We start from the raw sequence: 17,538 nt of genomic DNA, 5'->3' as shown, positions 1-17,538 counted from the left end.
CTATTATTTACTCTTTAAAAGAAATCATGCCGTTTCATTAAATTACCATTTAAAATGTATTTTTATCTGCATGGCTTTATTAACTCATTCAACGGCATCTTCATGTAATGCAATGCAATTCACATCAGGTTCATTTGTGAAGCACCAAATCACAACCACGTCACTTTATACACTGAGATGAATATTAATGTACAACAATAATAATAAACATACGGCAAATATGACAAAATGATGACTAAAAGAAAAATCAACGGGATGACAGCTTAGATGTCCAAAGAGATTCATCTTGAATTTAAGAGCAGCTTTGAGTCCGTAGACCGTCGTATTGTATTAGTCTCCCATATGTGAAGTAAAAGTTTTTATGAGGCAACAGCTCGATAAAGGAAAATTTGAAAGTATCTGCTTTTTAAAAAACAAACAAACTTCAAATTAAAGTTTCACTGAAAACTGGAAAATTTTAAACTTTCACTTTTAAATTTCAAAGTGGGCCACAGCGCTGTGACATCTGGGAAGGTCTATTTTATCAAATACACAAAGGGCGGCTTAGAGGCAAGCTTTTTCCTCCATATGTCCAGTTTTTATATCCAAGGTAATTTTGTGTAAGTTTGGGAAACTACATGATGACCCTTTGTTTGTTTGTTTACCTGAGTCCTGGCCTCAGGATCCCGTTGCCGATGATAAAGTGAAGTTTCTCCAGGTTGGATGTGGGACGATCTTCCAGCATGCTGTTGCCATGAAGACCGTACTCACCGTCGTTAAGGCGCTTGGTGACCTGAAAAGCATCAGATTACATGATTATCTTAATTTGTCCGTCTGTTAGCAGAATTATTCACAAATATATGGATTTGACCCAAAATGGACTTGAAATTGATAAAATATCTTCATCTGCGCTTGAGATAAAATCCGACTTCATGTTTTTAACATGAAGTTCAAACCCAGATTTCCTTCTGCACCAGAAGCACAATTTTCAGTCTCAGACTGCTCATGTTTAATTAACAGAAACAAGCCCAGCATCATATCACCCTCCCTCTCTCTCACCTCCTCGGTGATCTTGGATTTCTTCTTCAGGGTGAGGGACACAAGTTTGTGTCGGACGCTGTTTTTCTTGTGGCTGTCAGAGTGAGGCGTCTGGAGGTGAGAGAAGGAAATCAGCTCACAGAGATCCCTTACACAGTCACTGTGACCTGCACCCTGTTATTCCTGATCTTTGGAAACTATATGAAGTAACAAATGTTAAAAACAGATAAGTTACATGAACACACTGAATAATAGCTCATACTTTATAGCTCATGTTAGCGTTTACTCGCTCAAACCTTTAAACCCCGTCACTCTTCCTCCTCACCTCTCCCTCCCCTTGCAGCGCCTGCAGCTCTCGCTTGTACGTCTTTTTCCCCAGCGTCTCGTAGATTTTGGTCATGACGGGGATCTTCTCGCTGCCGTCGCTGATGGCCGTGTGGTACTTTGGCTCCGGGAGATCGCCCATGAACCTCAGCACCGTGATCCACACCGCCAGAGCAGCCTGAGCAGATACGCAGGGCACAAGGAAACAAAAGGTTCATCAGGTGAAATAATTGTTCCTTTATTGGTTCCTTCTTGGCTGGTGACAGGTCTTAGTAGTCGCACCAGTCATCAGCATCATGGAGCACAGACTGTAACAGCTGCACACAGTCAGAACCTTTCTGCACTCATTACGTCTAAATTAAGTTAAGGCTTAAACCTGAGAGACGAGCAAAGCTCGCTGTAGAGCGACAGCCTCGTGTGGCCTTTTTCAAAACAAACAATCACGTCTTCAGTCGCTTGCAAAATACATTTTTACTTTTGCGGGGTCAGAGGTCAGACCTACCAGCTGGTCCCCCTCATCGTCGTGGAAGAGCAGCGGCTGTTTGAGAGGTCGTCGGGCGTAGGTGTGCGTGGTGGTGCCCTGGAAGTAGGTGGCAGCAAACTTGGCGAACTTGTACTCTGATAAATCCTCTTCATCATCGTCCTCAGGCAGAGGAAGAGCCTCATCCAGATCCTCCTCCTCCAGCTCGTGATGGGTCCGCTCCAGATCCTGTAGAGAAGGCAAGAATTTACTGTCTGCTGAAGTTTCCAGAAGTTTTTCAAATTCTCCAACTTCAAAAATCCCTCAAATCTATCACTGCGTCTCAGAAACATGCTCTCCTGCAGCACTGTTATTGGAAACAGGTCATTTTTAGAGAAAAAATTTACCTCACACATTCTTATTTATCTAAAGCTGTAATTTCACTGGACTTGGATGACTTCTTATCTCTTATAATTTGAAATAACTGCCAACATGATATCTGATTTTAATGCCCTGTAAATCTGCCATGCTGCGTATTTGAGTAAGCAGTCTTCATGCGTCCTGTGAACATGCCACACACACAGACGATGGCATCATTAACGATAGAGGCTTGAGGAGTCATTTTCCGTCCTCCTGATCAGACACCTTTGCCAACAGGACACAGTTTTACTGATTACACACGTTGGGTAACTGTATCTTTGGCCTTTATGAGAAAACGGTTCATTAATAAGAGGAAAACTTTGGTCGTGTCACCTCAAAGCCAGCGGGGGCTTGCCCTTCCTGACCCGGGAAAGAACTGGTGGTCCCCAGGAAGCCGAACATCTTGTCCACCATGTCTGAGTCATTAACAGGCTCCGTGCGGGCCTTCTCCATCTGCTCGACCATCTCCTTCTTCCTCCGAGCCTCCTCCTTCTCTTTCTTCTCCCGCTCAGCGTCCTCTTTGGCCAGCTGAGCCAGACGCTCCTGAAGAAAGAAACATTGCACTAGATCTCAAAAATACAGAACAATCCAGTATCTTTCTCGGCACAAGTGTGATGATGAATTATTATTATCCACTTCCCTGCTCTGCTTCACTGATGTTTTAAATGTTGTCAGATGTTACATTTGTTCACCTGGTGTTTGCGTTCAGCCTCAGCTTTCGCTCTCTTTGCAGACATCTGGTTCCTCAGTTTGGCTTCTTCAGCCAGACGCATCTTCTCGGCCTCCAGCCTCCTCCGGTACTGAGAGGAGAAATGAAGGAGTCCACCATCAAAGACTAAATCAAAACTGCAGCAGCCAGCTGCCAAAACATCCTCAGCACAGCAGCAGAGGGCAGTGCAACTTCTGAATGCCTCTTTCTTTTTTATACAACAGTGAACAATGTAATGACACTTTGAGGCCGAGCATTAATTTAACAAAGAAATCAAGAGAAGCACAGAAATCACAATGTATGAAACGATATCAAATCTATCAAGCTCTAGATTTTGTAAACCGATGACATGAACGTGATCTCATCATCTCTAAAACTGAAAACTTGTGTGTAAAATGAGTTTTATGTAAATGTGCACTGTTCTGTGTGTGTGTGTGTGTGTGTGTGTGTGTACCTCTGCCTTCAGCCTCTTGTACAGTCGTCGAGCGATCATTCCTCTCGTGTAGGCCTGGATGGTGATGACGGCCCACAGCCGGTGCCTGAATGCTCGACGCACCAAGAAGCCGCGACAGCGACCCTGGAAGGCTGTGATTCGCTGACGGGCCACGTGATACGATGCGCACAACTTCCTGGAACGAACCAGAGCTTGGAGGCGAGAAAAGCCAGCTCGCATCTGAAAGTAAAGAGGAGGAAAGTTCAGCGAGTCTTTGCTTTGATTTTATTTGTGTTTCCACTTTGTTCAAACTGCTGCTCGATGCTCACAGCTCCATAGTTCTTCCTGCACTGATATCCTCTCCACGTCTTCTGGATCAGCACTGCCGACTTCTTCAACTTTAGGAAGTTGGATCTGAAATTGAAAATAATCAGAAATGATTATTTATATGACCTCTTGTTTTACTGTTCATACAAAGAGAAAAAACCTCTGAGAAATAGTTATAAAGAGAGTCACAGAGAGACTTTGTTCGTCTTATTTTCTGCTTTCAAAGAAAACAGAACAGTAAGCGATGCAGCTAGCGATGACAGTCATACTCAGGAGATATGTGCAAGTGTCAGTTTTAAGCAGGTGCAGAACAACACCATCGCAAGCTACGGTCCGAGAGCGTGATGTTTGAATTCTACTCCGGGATAAGAATCACTGGCAGCTGCATAAAATAAAATAAAATCTCAGTCTGTGAGAAACGCTGACGACCCACCTGTCCTTGAAACCCCGAACCACCTTCTGGATGAGGATGACCTTGTCTGTGATGGCCTTGTCTCTCTCGATCTCCAGCAGCATGTCGTGATGATCCTGGACAGAATAATAAACACACTCCGTACAGTTCTGTTTCTCTGCTCTGACTCAGTTTGAGAACGTTTTAGTGATGATTTGAGACATTTTACTCAAAACCACAAAAGTCACCTACTGGTCCTGGAGGAAAAGCCAGGAGGGAGTCTGTGTACTTTAAATGAAACAGAGCAGCTGTCACTTCCAGCTAACGTGGCAAAATATAAATATCTGCTTTCTAAAAATATAAAATGTAAGACACAGGCAGGATACACAAGCTTTAACCTGACAGTTTTCAACTAACATGACACACAACTAAATGTAAACACCTAAAGCTCCTTCCCGTCATCTGTCCACCCGCATGCAGGCTGATCTGACCACGTCCTGTTGGGGAAGTGTGGGCACTGCTCTGCTTTCACCCACTGAACTTTCTCCTTCCTGCTGTACTTCCTGTCTGTCCGAGCATCGAGGCCTGAGGGAGATGAGCCTCGACTCCACCACAGTCAACACATCTCAGTGCTCCACCCCCCAACTTATCAATCTAAAACACTTCAAAGGTGAAAGTGTCACATTATATCCACTATGATTTAAGGGCTGAAGGTCCACCCCCTTCACCAAAATTACATTTTATTCGCAGGAGCGATCTTTGATGAGCGCTTTGAATGCAGGAAGTAAAGAAAATAAAAGGCAGAAACATAAAAATGAAGATAACGGCTGTGCTGCAGAGCGACTATAAACAACAACAACAAAAACGCTTTGACAGGCTGTGCTCGCCACGTCAAACTACACTGTGGAGCCAGATGATCTGTTCTTTTAACCTCTGTGTGGGGACGGCCAGCTAACAGACGTGACCTCTGACCTGATCTGCAATACATGTTTGTATAAAGTAGGCAGATAGACAGCTGGAAACTAAAACACGCAGTGTTTCCCATCAGCAGACGTGTGGACTGGAAACAACCAGAGCAGAGTCACGGCTGGGATGAACCACAGCTGAGCGAGTCAGAGACGAGAATGTAAAGAAGTTCTGGATAATGTGGAAACATTTCAGTGGAAAGATAAGAGAACAGTAGTTCACGAGATGTGCTGTGCCAGCCGCTTAGCCCGGGCATCAGTGTTTTTTGGAAATACAGCGAGCCCTGTGAAAAGTTTCACACTGGTGCTGTTAGCAGCTGTGTGAAGTGGCACCTACAAATCTGAGACTTTGAACAACACCCTGCATGCAGGAGTACCTTGAGGAAGATCTTGGTTTTTCCCATCTGCCAGTCGTCGTCTCTGCCGAGCACGGCCTCAGCGATCCTCTCACAGGTTCCTCTCAGGTCCTCCTGATGGAAACAGAGACGGTATCAACCAATATATTTTATTCCTGGACTCTACCAGAGTAGCTTTGCATGATTCACAGTTTCCAAAATAATCCTCATTTATCTCATTCTGGGCCTCGGTGTGAAACAAGCTCTTTAAACCCTTCAAACAAACTTTCTCCAGACAGGCTGGTTCTTTAGAAAAAGACGAGGGCGGGGCTTCTGTGCTCACAGAGCTGTGTGTCCAAGATGATCATATAACGCATATCCTCTCTCGCTGACATCACATGGAGCAAAGAATAGAAAAAACTGTCTGAAACTGAGTGTTCAAAGAATTCTATAGCCTGTTTCTAAATCACAGGGATTACATTTGCAGGTAATCCCTGTGATCCCAAATGTGTCCAAAGCTTGAGAAATAAAATTTCTTTTTCTAACAAAACCCAAAATTACTTTCACTGAATCTGCCAAGTTTGAGCAAAATAATCATCAACTTAATCACAACGAACGCAGGTCAAACCACGACACGCATTTAACTGGAATAACAAGTCAGGTATTAAAAATACAAATGTTTTCAAAGTGACACACACACACAAAATATGACCTGTGAAGCGTCACAGGGCGGGGTGGAGGAAACATAACATGCATGTTCCAAGAAAAACAGGCAGCTGGTGGGAGTGTGGGAAAAACTGCACAGTGAAAACATGTGTGGCACCAGAAAATACCCTCATGACAAACTCTCGCACACACAAACCCACAACAAAGAGACACTCGCTCACTTCCCATGACAACGCCGCTGGGCCCGTGTCACACAGAGGCTACACAGCAGGCCACCTTCCCTAAGAAGAAGCTACAGCTGCTACAAAATTACTTATCCAAGCTCGGATAAGTCCAACACTTTATTCCAATTCAACAAATTATTATTTTTTAACTGAAGTAAACGCTGAGGTGATCCGCAGCTTTCTCAGACCAGTTTTACACAGATGAATGCTGTGATATAAGATTATTCTCTGCACAAAGATTTTCACTGAATCTCAAAAATGCTTTTGGTCCAATTGGAGATTTTAACAGTTAGACAACAACTGTTTATTTAAACCACAAAAAGTTGAGAGTTGAGCTAAAAGGGGCTGAATGCAGCCACGTGATCCCCGGTTAGATAAATGCTTCTAGCATAAAACTGTTGATCTCCTCCTACAGCCTTTTTGTGTTTTTTGAAACTGCCTGATTGGTGTGGCCACAAAAATGGAAAGATGCGCATTATTCTTTTTAACTTTTACTTTCTTTCTTTTTTTAAACTTCCTTTAACTTTCAGGCAGTTACTCCATCGTCAGGTTTTTATTGTGACAACTGCAATTTTCAGATATTGAGTATTTAAATCGTTTTAGTGTTTCCACGCCTACAAACCAGATTAGGTTCATGTTTAAACTGAAGCATAGAAAGAATAAAAGACTTTAAAAATGGATTTAAAAACTGCCTGACTATGATGATGTGATTCTATTTTTCAGCTGATTAAAGTACTGAGTTACTAGTTCTTTATTATTTTGAGTTTAAGTGATTTTATTTATTTCAGTGAATATGTAACCGACTCGACTGTAAATTAGTTAAGTCATTAAGTCACATCATTAAGACAAAGAAAATACGTTTTGAAAGAAACGACGGGTGAGGACCGCCTAAAAACAGCTCTGGTATAAAATCGAATGCACTCATGATTCCAATCTTCTTTTGAACTTCCATGACACCATCTGTAAAAACCATCCTGATCACGAGACGTTCCTCATCCGTCCCGTGTCCAACAACAACAACATGAGCTGCGCTGTGTGAAAAGAGGACAGTTTCCAGGCATCAAATGCAAGAATCACACAGTGAAACTTTTTCTTGAAACTGGACGTCAACAGTGATGAGAAACTTTGCTTCATTTATATTTGATGAATATTTTTTGATCTTTACTTTTTTGCCACATTTTCCAATAAAAAAAAAAAAAAAAAAAAAGAGAAGCTGGAGTACCTGGAGTTGGGAATACATAAATTATTCTGGGTGTGTTGATTTAAAACACCCAATAACACGGTGCGTCTACCAGACCCATCAACACACCTGTAGTCACTCTACCTGTTTGTACGCCGGTTTGACTCCAGGCATGAGCACCCGGTAGCGGTCGACGAACTCCACGAAGGTGTAGCGGATGGGATATCCAGCACGGCGGATTCGGATGGTCTCCATCATACCAGAGTACCTCAGCTGACGCACACACAGCTCCCTGTCAAACAGCTGCAGACAAACACGAACACTTTTTTGACAAAGTCCCAGCTTTGGCTGAAGAAGCTGAGAAAGGTTAAAGGTCATAGCTGCAAAGATTTGGTACTTGGAGGCAGTTGAGAGAAGACATGACGGGTGAACTGGGATATTTTATTTATTCTATCAACATGAAACTCCTTTAGATCACTACGTACTTTTATTTTTCCACAGTTAAGTAACCCATTAATCATTTGCCCATCTTTCCTCCTCATTGTGCAGCTTAACAGCCACTCCACTTTTTCTCAAACAGTCGTGTTTGTCGGATGAGGTTGTGGCTTTTTCTTCATCACTCACTTTCAGCTTCTTAATTACAGTTTGAACTCTGCTGACCGGCATTCTCATTTCCCTGATTATATTTTCATATCCTTTTCCTGTTTTATAAAGTTCAACTATGTTCTCCAGCAGATCCTTTGATAAGTCTTCTGCTTTCCCCAACATCAGTGCAGCACTGGAAACGTGCAGGAGCCCAGAAACTCACCGACCTCATTACAAGCAAACAGATCACAGGTGAGCACGATCATCTTTAGTAGTCATTTAAACCTGTGTGTGTCAGCATATGTGGATGGTATCATGCCAACACTTAAAAATAATAAATGATTTTACTGAAACCACCAACCATGAATGAAAAACATTTTTGTAGCATCATTCATATTTTCTGAAAAAAATTCTGCCAGGATACATAAACATATGAACTGAACTCAGGATACAGGTCAGGTCCAAACGTTTGTGCTGCACTGTAACATAAACTCCCCTCAAACTTTCAGCTACAGCACAGCCTGAATTTAAAGACATGATCTTTATTTGTCACAGCGCCTGTGGTAACGGTCAGACATGGAGTCGCTGCAGGTAGAGAGTGGAGAGCCATGGGAAAATACGGAGGGAAATTAAGTTATGGGAATGAGATTTACAGAGAGAAAAACAAGCAGAAGCAGATTTGATCCATTTCTATCGATTAAGTTTTTAATCTAATTGATTAAAAAAAAATTTCATGCATTTTTGCTCATGAGGATGACTCCAATATGTTTTAATGAGAGGAAGGAAAAACAAAGAAAGCCTTGCACACTATGGAAGGTACAAAGCATAAAAACAGGTTTGTAGTTTATCAGGTATCTGCAGGGTTGGACCCAAAAAAAAATTTAAAAAAAAAAGTTTTCTAATGCAAAACAAAGTAAAAATACTATTTACTATTTCACTATATCATGTTAACCTCTACAACTTCTTCATAACTAAAGTGTCCCTCCTCTGCAGCAGAGTTTCTAATGTCCATTAACTTCTGAATCAACCTATTTTTTTTAAAATATGCGTTTACTTCGTAATTCATCTCAACACTGAACTAAGCAAAGCCATGTTTTGCCTCCCTGTGACTGCAGTCTTCCAGTAACTGCATGTTTTAACCTCGACTTCTATCTGCGGACAGCGTGTCAGACTCACCATCGGCTTCTTGTATTCATTGGGTTTGATGCAGCGGACGAAGAACGGCTGACAGACGCTCAGAGTTCTCATCAGCAGCTCCAGAGATCTTTTAAACTGGCTGCTCAGGGTGGGCGAACGCTTCCTGGTTTCTGCTCCCTACACACACACACACACACACACACACACACATACACACACACCAACAACCCTGTTAGAAACAATGAGGACTCCTCCTGCTCTTCCTGAGCTCGGACACCAACCTCTTTCCTCTCTGAACAGCAAAGTCTGACGCTTCAGCTTCACTCAGTCAAACCTGCTGACTGAGCAGCGACTGTGTCACAAGGAAGGAGCTGCAATCAATTAACTGAAGCATCAATCAGCTCAGCCAGAGAAAACTGTTTTAGGCCTGTTTTTAAAATTATTATAAAACTTATTTAAATTAATCACATCATTTAAATTAAAGTAAAATGGCATCACACACAACAATTTGATTTTAAAAACAACAATAACATTCTGGTTATTTGTATATTTAAGGAAATTTCTTGAGTTTTGAGACCTAATTTAAAAAACAAAATTGCGACATTTTCGTCCAGACTATGAATAAGCTGATGAAAATAAAATAAATAAAGATTTTAAAATAATTTTAATATTATTCAGCAACATCATATTATTTAAAATTAAAACTCTAAAAAATAATGACGTTACTGTCCATTAATAATTACAGCTTATTGCAGCCATAGTTTGACTATTTCAACACACACGACGACTTTTAAGGCTACCGGAGAATCAATAATAATAATAATAATAATAATAATAATAATAATGATGATGATGATGATGATAAAGAGCGAAATTTGAGAAACAAAAGTTCTTACCAGAGTTTCGTGAGCACAGAGCAAACTGAGCTTTGTATAAAGAGAAAAACTTTCTAATATTTCTCCATCCTGCGTGTTTGTACTTGAGCCTCACTAAGGTGGAAATGAGTGTTTCCGTCGGTGTTTGAGCCGTTTACACATCACCTGCTGCTTCCCTGCGCAGGCTAAACTCAGCGACCTGATCTAAATCTGACCCCGTTCACTCACTTCTACCTTCAAGTTACATCAGCGCGCAGACGTCACAGCACGAGCTTCTGCACCGATCAACACCGTCACATAAACCTCGTCACCGCCTGTGGAGGTGTTCGTGTGATAGAAACGTTACTGCCCTCCGGCGGTAACAGGCATCTATTACAACACTGCAATTAATACATTCAAGTGATAAAATATAAGTAAAAGTTATAATTATATTAAAAGCAAATTAATGCACAGGTCTGGATTCACCACTGGTTTGATTATTAAAAACAACTCGAATACTAATATAATCCATGTTTATTAACAGCTTTAGGTGGAGCAGAAACCTTGCTGCCCTTAAAACTTTAAAAAGTATTCATCAGTAAAAATTACATTCATAATATGTCAAGTAGTTTGCTAAAGCAGCATCTGATGTCACAGAATAATGTAGTTTGTCAGTGTAAACAAACAACATAGATAAAAAATAAATAAAATAAAGGCTCAGTGGGGTTTGTTTGCCGTACTTCTGCCCGCAGTCGGTTTGTGAAAAGAAGTTACGGCTATATGTTATTGTTAACTGCATTAAATATTTGGTAATATTTACTAATGCTAGTTTTTACCTCGCTGACTCAGTACTAACTTTGAATTTGTTTAGCATCACGGCAGTAAAATGGATAAGAAACAAACAATAAATGATGTTTTTTAAAAGATGCTTCAAATATATGCTGTGACTGTGTTGCAATAAAGAAAGGGTAAATCATTTTTAAAAGTAAAAATAAAAACACAAAAAAGTATAAAAGACTAAAATTACAATGAATGTGACATGAAGCTGTTTATAAAAGAGGTTTTTTGTTTTTGTTTTTTTCTTTCTACATAAGACTAAAACACTTTAAAGGCAGAAAATAAAAATGATCGGCGAGCTACGGTATAATCCTGTGACATTACTCACAGATGAAAGCACACACAGTAGGAAAATAACCACCATAGTTGACATGGAGTTGTATTCATCAGCCTTTTGGTTGAATCTCATTCAGCTATGACAAACGTATGTGAGCTATGGGATGTTCAGACCATGTTTGAAGTCAGAGAGGAATCAATGAAATGGAAGAAGATGGTAAAATGAAGAGGATGAAAATGCAGCGCTGGGATGTTTGATTTCTCATTTTTACCTTGGAGGGAGCTGTGGCTGAACTAACAGGAGCGTAACCACACAGAAACTGGCAGAAGCAGCACACAGACATGCAAATGCAAACAAAGAGACACACAGGGAGGGAAGACAAAGAAGTCAGACATGTTATTTTGGGCTGGACTTCAAAGAGAAACATGCAAGTAAACAACAGCATGCAGGAGAAGAACAGCTCAGAAAAACTTTCTGCAGTTCTCAAATTAACGTGTCACTCAGTCAGGAGGTTCCTAGATGGGGTACCGCTGCATTCAGGGACCCAGAGAGCACACTCGCTGTTATCAGAGTTGCCAGGTTTGTGGTTTTCCCACAGCATCTAAATACTGTCTACATCTGATCTGAAAAGTAAATGTAAATTTAGTAACACAAATCCTAAAGTGGACGTCTTCGGTTTATTTCCATCCTTGGGTTCTCATAGCTCAAACAAATCCTTATTTTTGATATAGTGGGTCTTGATTATGGCTGCCTTCTTCTCATTGGTTGACCCTTACAAAAAGCAGGTGGGTGGGGCCTATGTGCCTAGTATAAGACACCAGGGCCTGTTTATTTGAAACTCTAGTCATGTTTTATGCTTTTCACCAGAGTAACAGTATGACAGAAATAAGGGAAAGCAGGATCTGCTTTGAACAAGTTAGTAAGTTATTAATTCTGCAAATTGTTACACTAACAAACACAGAGAAACACAACCTGCTGTAATGCTTCCTCACTCAGCATCCACCAATCAAGTGTTTAGTTTAAGTTCCAGTTCAGGGCCTGGTTGGTGATAGTTCTGGTGTGGTCACACAGGCCTGACAATGGTCTTCTAGTTAATTTCCTTAATGTGTGTGTGTGTGTGTGTGTGAGTGTGTGTGTGCGTGTGTGTGCGTGTGTGTGTGTGTGTGTGTGTGTGTGTGTGTGTGTTACCATAGCTACGTCAGCCTGGAAGATTTGTTTGATGAACTTGTTTTTGGAGGAGTGAACCAGCTGAATGATGTCGCCATACAAAGTGTCCCTGTTCTTCTCCAGGAAACCTGCAGGACACACAAGTCAACATCTTAGAAACATCAAAGGTTTAAACATTGCTAATTTGACTTTACGACATTTATTTGTCAGTGGTGATTACAATGTATTTGTAGAAGTTTAAAGGAGTTTAAAAAATATATAATAATTGTACAAGATCTGACATAAAAACATTCATGAAAAAGATATAAAAGATTAAATTTATGATTTCCTGAGAACTGACATGTGGATCTATAGAAATGTGTAATTTGGGCCCAAATCCAGTGAAGAAACTTTCAGTTATAAGTTTCAGTAATGTTTTAAGAAATGTTTTCAGCTCTGACTTAGTAAAACATTTTTAAGTGGAAGTGGTGCTTCCATGCTGTTATTTCTATTTCAGCGTGTTTTAAATACAAACTCCGGCTAATGGGATAAAGATCAAGACACACAGCTACAGGCAGCAAACATACAAAGCCCACCACTGCACACAATTTCGAGCAAACATCCATCCCGCATCGGTTTCAGGTTTAAACCAGTGACTCTTGTGACTCTGCATGAATTTGACCTTTGAATATGAACCACTAAAGTCATAAACAGAAGGTTTAAAGAGCAGGTTGGTGGAGCTTTGATGCCCACAGCCAGAGCTGTGCGCTCTCACTTTGACATAGACTAGAAAAACATGGTCAGGTGCGTTACTTGTACATACACTGAGCTCATTAGGTGAAACTTTGGTCAAAGAATTTAAATGCAGGATTTTAGGCTGTATGTCGTTTTGGTAGTTTTATTTAGCCAGAGATCAGAAAACCATCCTGACTGGCTTCATAAAATCTCTTTTACTGTACATTCAAACAACGGGAAACTTGTAGTAACTGCATCTTTTAGTGATGTGGTGTGTGTGAAGTGACTCTGACCTCTTGTTTCATAGTAAACCACTCCAGCAAAGTGTTGGATGCCAAACTGAGTCTCATAGTTGTTCTTTGGAGGGATGTAGTTTGTGTTGAGTTTATGCTGAAAGTTCAGCTTGTTGAGCATGGTGGTGTCTGTGCCCTGCAGGAGAGAGGCAGGAGAATGTGAGAGTTTAGTTTGAAAAACAAGGCTTCGAGCCTTTAGGCCACATGGCGGCAGCAGAAACAAGCTGTGAACAAGCTGCTGACACCTTATTGACTAAAATCTTCCACACACTGTTTGTTGGAGTTGTAGTGAAAACAGTGTCCAGCACGCTGTGATTCAGTGCTGCTTAGGCTGCTATGCCTCAGGATGCTTTACATTTAAAAACAAGTTTAAAACCTGATAAAAAACAAAAGGTTTTTAGTTTCCCCGTTTATATGAGCTGTAAAGTGAATGATTCTTGTTAAAAAAAACATACAGATCTATTGTTATTTTAACTGCCAAGTGTGCAGTTTGCTGTGTTTAATGGAAATATCTGACAGATAACCATTCAACAGACTCAATTTTCATTATTCTGTTACATCAAGAAGGCAAAATACAGTGTTGCTCCATCTGTGAATGTAAAGCCAGTGTTTTGTGCGCCATTTTTTCACTGATCTCTTCCAAGTCTTAGCCAAGTTAAACAAATGTGTCCTAATATGTGGTGGTAAAGTTCCCCAGCATCCATGTCGTCATCATTTTCATACAATATAAATAACTCATTTGGGCCAACATTAAAATCTATTCCTCTATTAATCTATATTAATTTTACTGACAGTAGTTGTAGGCTCCATGTCACCACTATGTTACAGATCCAGGAAGTCAAACAGGAAACGGGAGATTTCCAAATCTTTTGATATTAGGTGGGTTTGAAATTTGACAAGTTGATGGAAATTAGGTCTATTGGAAGGTCGGTCTGGTTGACAACAATTAGGACATCATGAACTTTTGTGTTTGTGTTTTATGTGTGGGAACTCTTCTATAGAAAATGTCACCTGTGTGAGTGAACTGAGAACCGCATACATGGTTGGTTCCTGTGGGAGGAGCTTAAGGTGTCCAGTCCGCTTCATGCCACACTTGATTGCCAGGTTTCCTTACATTCTTCAAAACGCAGACTCCATGAACCAATAGAAGCTGTCACAGTAGCCATGTTTCTGCTCAGTTTGTAAGGAGCACAGTGTTTCTGCTTCTCTTGTCCCGAGAGCTGTACAACAGTTGTGTAGCATCTTTTATCTGCAGTTGTACTTTTAAAAAAAGTACTCTTTTCTTAAATGCTTCTGGTGTCCTTCAGCTCCTGCAGAGAATTTCTGGTTCTTTGGTTGCTAAATGCTCCACTGCTGGTGCACGTATACCGTCATCATTACAGAGCTGAACTTTGGGGAATCAAAGACCAGGTGAGACAAATATGGGAGCGCATACCTTCGGAAATTTGCTCTCCTCGTCGATGAGTGAGATGATGTTCATGGGTTTGATGGCGATCATGTCCAGAGCATCCTGGTTGTCTGTGAACTCAATGTGCTGCCAGTTGATGTTCTCCAGGTTGTACTCCTCCTGCTCCAGCTTGAACACATGACGCACAAAGAACTGCTGCAGGTTCTCGTTGGCAAAGTTTATGCACAGCTGCTCGAAGCTGCAGGAACGAGGACGAGAAGTGACGGAAAAGCTGACAATGCTGACAGAATATTTCACTTTAACTCAATATGTAGTGATGCCAGTGGGTTTCACAAAATAAATACATAAACAATGCCACAGGCATAAGAACAAACTTTTTAAATTTGTGGACGTTACACTTCACTCACAAGGGATTTGTAGCTGGCTTTGGAAACCCCTCAGAACAAAGATTTAGTGGGTAGGGTGGACAGCATCACTATGTGAGAGTTAGTGTGTAATGTACCTGTTTACTGTGAAGTTTTCAAAGCCAAAGATGTCCAGGAGTCCGATGGAGCGTCTGAGCGCTTTGGGCTGAGATGACGGAGGCTTAAAAATGGCTGCATTGATCTTTTCCACGATCCACACAAACAAGCGACCGTAAATACCCTGCGCGCACACACAGACAAAGTCACAGTTCAACACATTAAAGGTCCCCAATGAAGGATTTGATCTCTAGTAGAGATATTATGTGCGTGTTGATCACTGTCTCAGTCTCATTCCACTTCTTGGTGGAAATGCAAACATGTGTTGGAAGAGGCAGTGAAGAAGACCATTATTCTGCAAACCTGCAGGTCGAAATGAAACATGGCAGGATGTAAGATACTTAAAGTGTTTGAATGGCTCTGAAAATGTGTTAAAGGAAAGGAAATACAATGAAAAGGTTCACACCAGAGTCTGTGTTGGACAATCTCAACTTATTCTCTTTTATCATCTCTGCTACGTGGGGCTTTTAACCCCTTTAGTTCATTAACTTAAATGAATGAAGTGTGATAATTATGAGCTGTACCTTAACAAAAGCGTCCCGTACATCCAGAGCTTGTTCCATGCTGAGAGGGGTGGAGACCGTCTCTCCTCTGGTGATGAGTGTTCGGCTGGTCAGACAGTTCATCAGATCCTTAACGTCCACCTTAACACACAGAGACACATAAACACAGGAGCTCCTCAATGAATCTCCAAAACATCCAATCAAATTTACGGTTTTGAAGTACTGTGAAATAATAGCGTAAAACTGCTTTTATTAACACCTGAATGGAGGTTTGATTTGAGTGTCACTGAACAGTGACACTGCTAGATTAGACTAAAAGAGAGAAGGGTGGGTAGATAATGTGTCTGAGCACAATGGGATCTTTAAATTAGGGTGAAACTGCTGGCCAGTTCTACTATTATTTATTTTCTATCATATATATACTGTCACAGTGGTGGATGATCATATTAAACTTGACCAGAGTTTTTAAATAATGAAGGCAGTGGACGTAGGTACAAAACTATGGGTGTGAATATAGAAGTCCCGCCCACTTGTTGCCCATCCATCTGTGTATGAGGGGCATCTAATCAAAGGAAGGAGGGGCAAGAAAAGCAAAACAGGATGAAAGAGGATGAAAGGGTGTGTGTGTGTGTGTCACCTCTAATAGTGTGGCAGAAGTAGTGAGATGAGGGCTCCGCACCACCTCACAGGCATCAAGGTTGTCATAGGTGCGCGCTGAAAGGTCAAAGATCAACAGAGTGTCTAAAGAAGTTTTCTTTATAAATAAAATTAAAATCACAGATAATTTTTACGAGGTGTTAATTATGTCTGTACTTGTGTGGACTGCAAGGACTGGACACTAAGAACAATACTCATAAGGAAACATGGCTACAGGAAGCTAAACACAGCGGACGAGTAAACAGCGAATTCCTTTTCTGGTAATATTTTTCACGTTACCCTCGTATCTCAGGTTTCCCATGTGCAGTATAGCAGCCAGCAGCTTAGAAATCTCCCAGTTCTCCTTGTCAGTGAACATCAGCACCTGAGCAAACAGACCCAAGCAACAATCATTACCTTTCAGTGTCTTTCAAATATAAGATGATAAAAACAGTATGTTGGTGATATTTAAATAGTTGAATACACAATATTAACTTCAGGTAAAGCAGCACACAGGTTAGTACCTTCATTGCAGAGCGGATGTTGGAGTACTCCTTCATATCGTTTCGGCCATCACAAACGGTACAGTTACCCTGCAAAGAGACGGAGGGATGGATGGGGATCAGAACAAAGTCTTTGTCTTTTCATATTTTATTTACTTTTTTTTATCCTATTTTTATTTGATATAATCTCTGTTTTCCTGATTGGCACGATCCCCTAATAAGAGACTATTCAACAGCTGTAAAGATCAAAGCTCCTCTTGACCGATAAGGCGACTGATCAGCCAATTACGCAGCGTGAGACAGTAACTCACGATGGTCAGGTAGGTGTAGTCCGTGGCTTTGCTCAGCCCCAGTTTCTTCTTCTCATCGACAGTCATTCCCTTCAGCATACAGTAGAAGATGTGGTAGTTTCTCTCATCGTAGGCCTGTAGAGAGAGGAGAAAAGTCAAATCAGTGTTACACCACTACATATTATAAAAGATAAGGTAAGGCTTTGCAGACTGCAGGGATTAATTCATCATAAGATAGAACTGACTTTTGGCTATTTTGTTTCACTTTAAGCCAAGACGATAAACAGAATGACGTTTTTTATGTCACAGTTAGTTACTGAGAAAATGCTCAGGAGTTTAACTTTCAGCTGATCAGCTTCGGA

General features: G+C 41.0%; 1 protein-coding gene across 3 annotated transcripts in view; it reads right to left on the bottom strand.

Annotated features, from left to right (window-relative positions):
• The window catches only part of myo7aa (myosin VIIAa), a 57,418-nt gene that overhangs the window by 18,253 nt on the left and 21,627 nt on the right, over positions 1–17,538 (bottom strand). For all 3 annotated transcript variants that reach the window (XM_040037557.1, XM_040037556.1, XM_040037555.1), the window contains 22 exons: positions 17,198–17,311; positions 16,908–16,976; positions 16,684–16,768; positions 16,385–16,461; positions 15,769–15,888; positions 15,226–15,368; positions 14,751–14,961; positions 13,316–13,451; positions 12,330–12,436; positions 11,413–11,460; positions 9,213–9,350; positions 7,596–7,754; positions 5,424–5,516; positions 4,124–4,218; positions 3,693–3,777; positions 3,385–3,603; positions 2,914–3,021; positions 2,555–2,764; positions 1,844–2,050; positions 1,343–1,519; positions 1,039–1,128; positions 645–772 (listed from right to left, as the gene is read on the bottom strand). In XM_040037557.1, the coding sequence (XP_039893491.1) occupies positions 645–772; positions 1,039–1,128; positions 1,343–1,519; positions 1,844–2,050; positions 2,555–2,764; positions 2,914–3,021; positions 3,385–3,603; positions 3,693–3,777; positions 4,124–4,218; positions 5,424–5,516; positions 7,596–7,754; positions 9,213–9,350; positions 11,413–11,460; positions 12,330–12,436; positions 13,316–13,451; positions 14,751–14,961; positions 15,226–15,368; positions 15,769–15,888; positions 16,385–16,461; positions 16,684–16,768; positions 16,908–16,976; positions 17,198–17,311 (2,819 nt within the window). The remainder of the gene's footprint in view (positions 1–644; positions 773–1,038; positions 1,129–1,342; positions 1,520–1,843; positions 2,051–2,554; positions 2,765–2,913; positions 3,022–3,384; positions 3,604–3,692; positions 3,778–4,123; positions 4,219–5,423; positions 5,517–7,595; positions 7,755–9,212; positions 9,351–11,412; positions 11,461–12,329; positions 12,437–13,315; positions 13,452–14,750; positions 14,962–15,225; positions 15,369–15,768; positions 15,889–16,384; positions 16,462–16,683; positions 16,769–16,907; positions 16,977–17,197; positions 17,312–17,538) is intronic.

The sequence above is a fragment of the Simochromis diagramma genome, unplaced genomic scaffold (assembly GCF_900408965.1).
Source record: "Simochromis diagramma unplaced genomic scaffold, fSimDia1.1 OVJJ01000463.1, whole genome shotgun sequence".
Classification (NCBI taxonomy): Eukaryota; Metazoa; Chordata; class Actinopteri; order Cichliformes; family Cichlidae; genus Simochromis; species Simochromis diagramma.
Note: the sequence above shows the minus strand (reverse complement) of the source record. Positions and strands in the feature narration are given on the sequence as shown.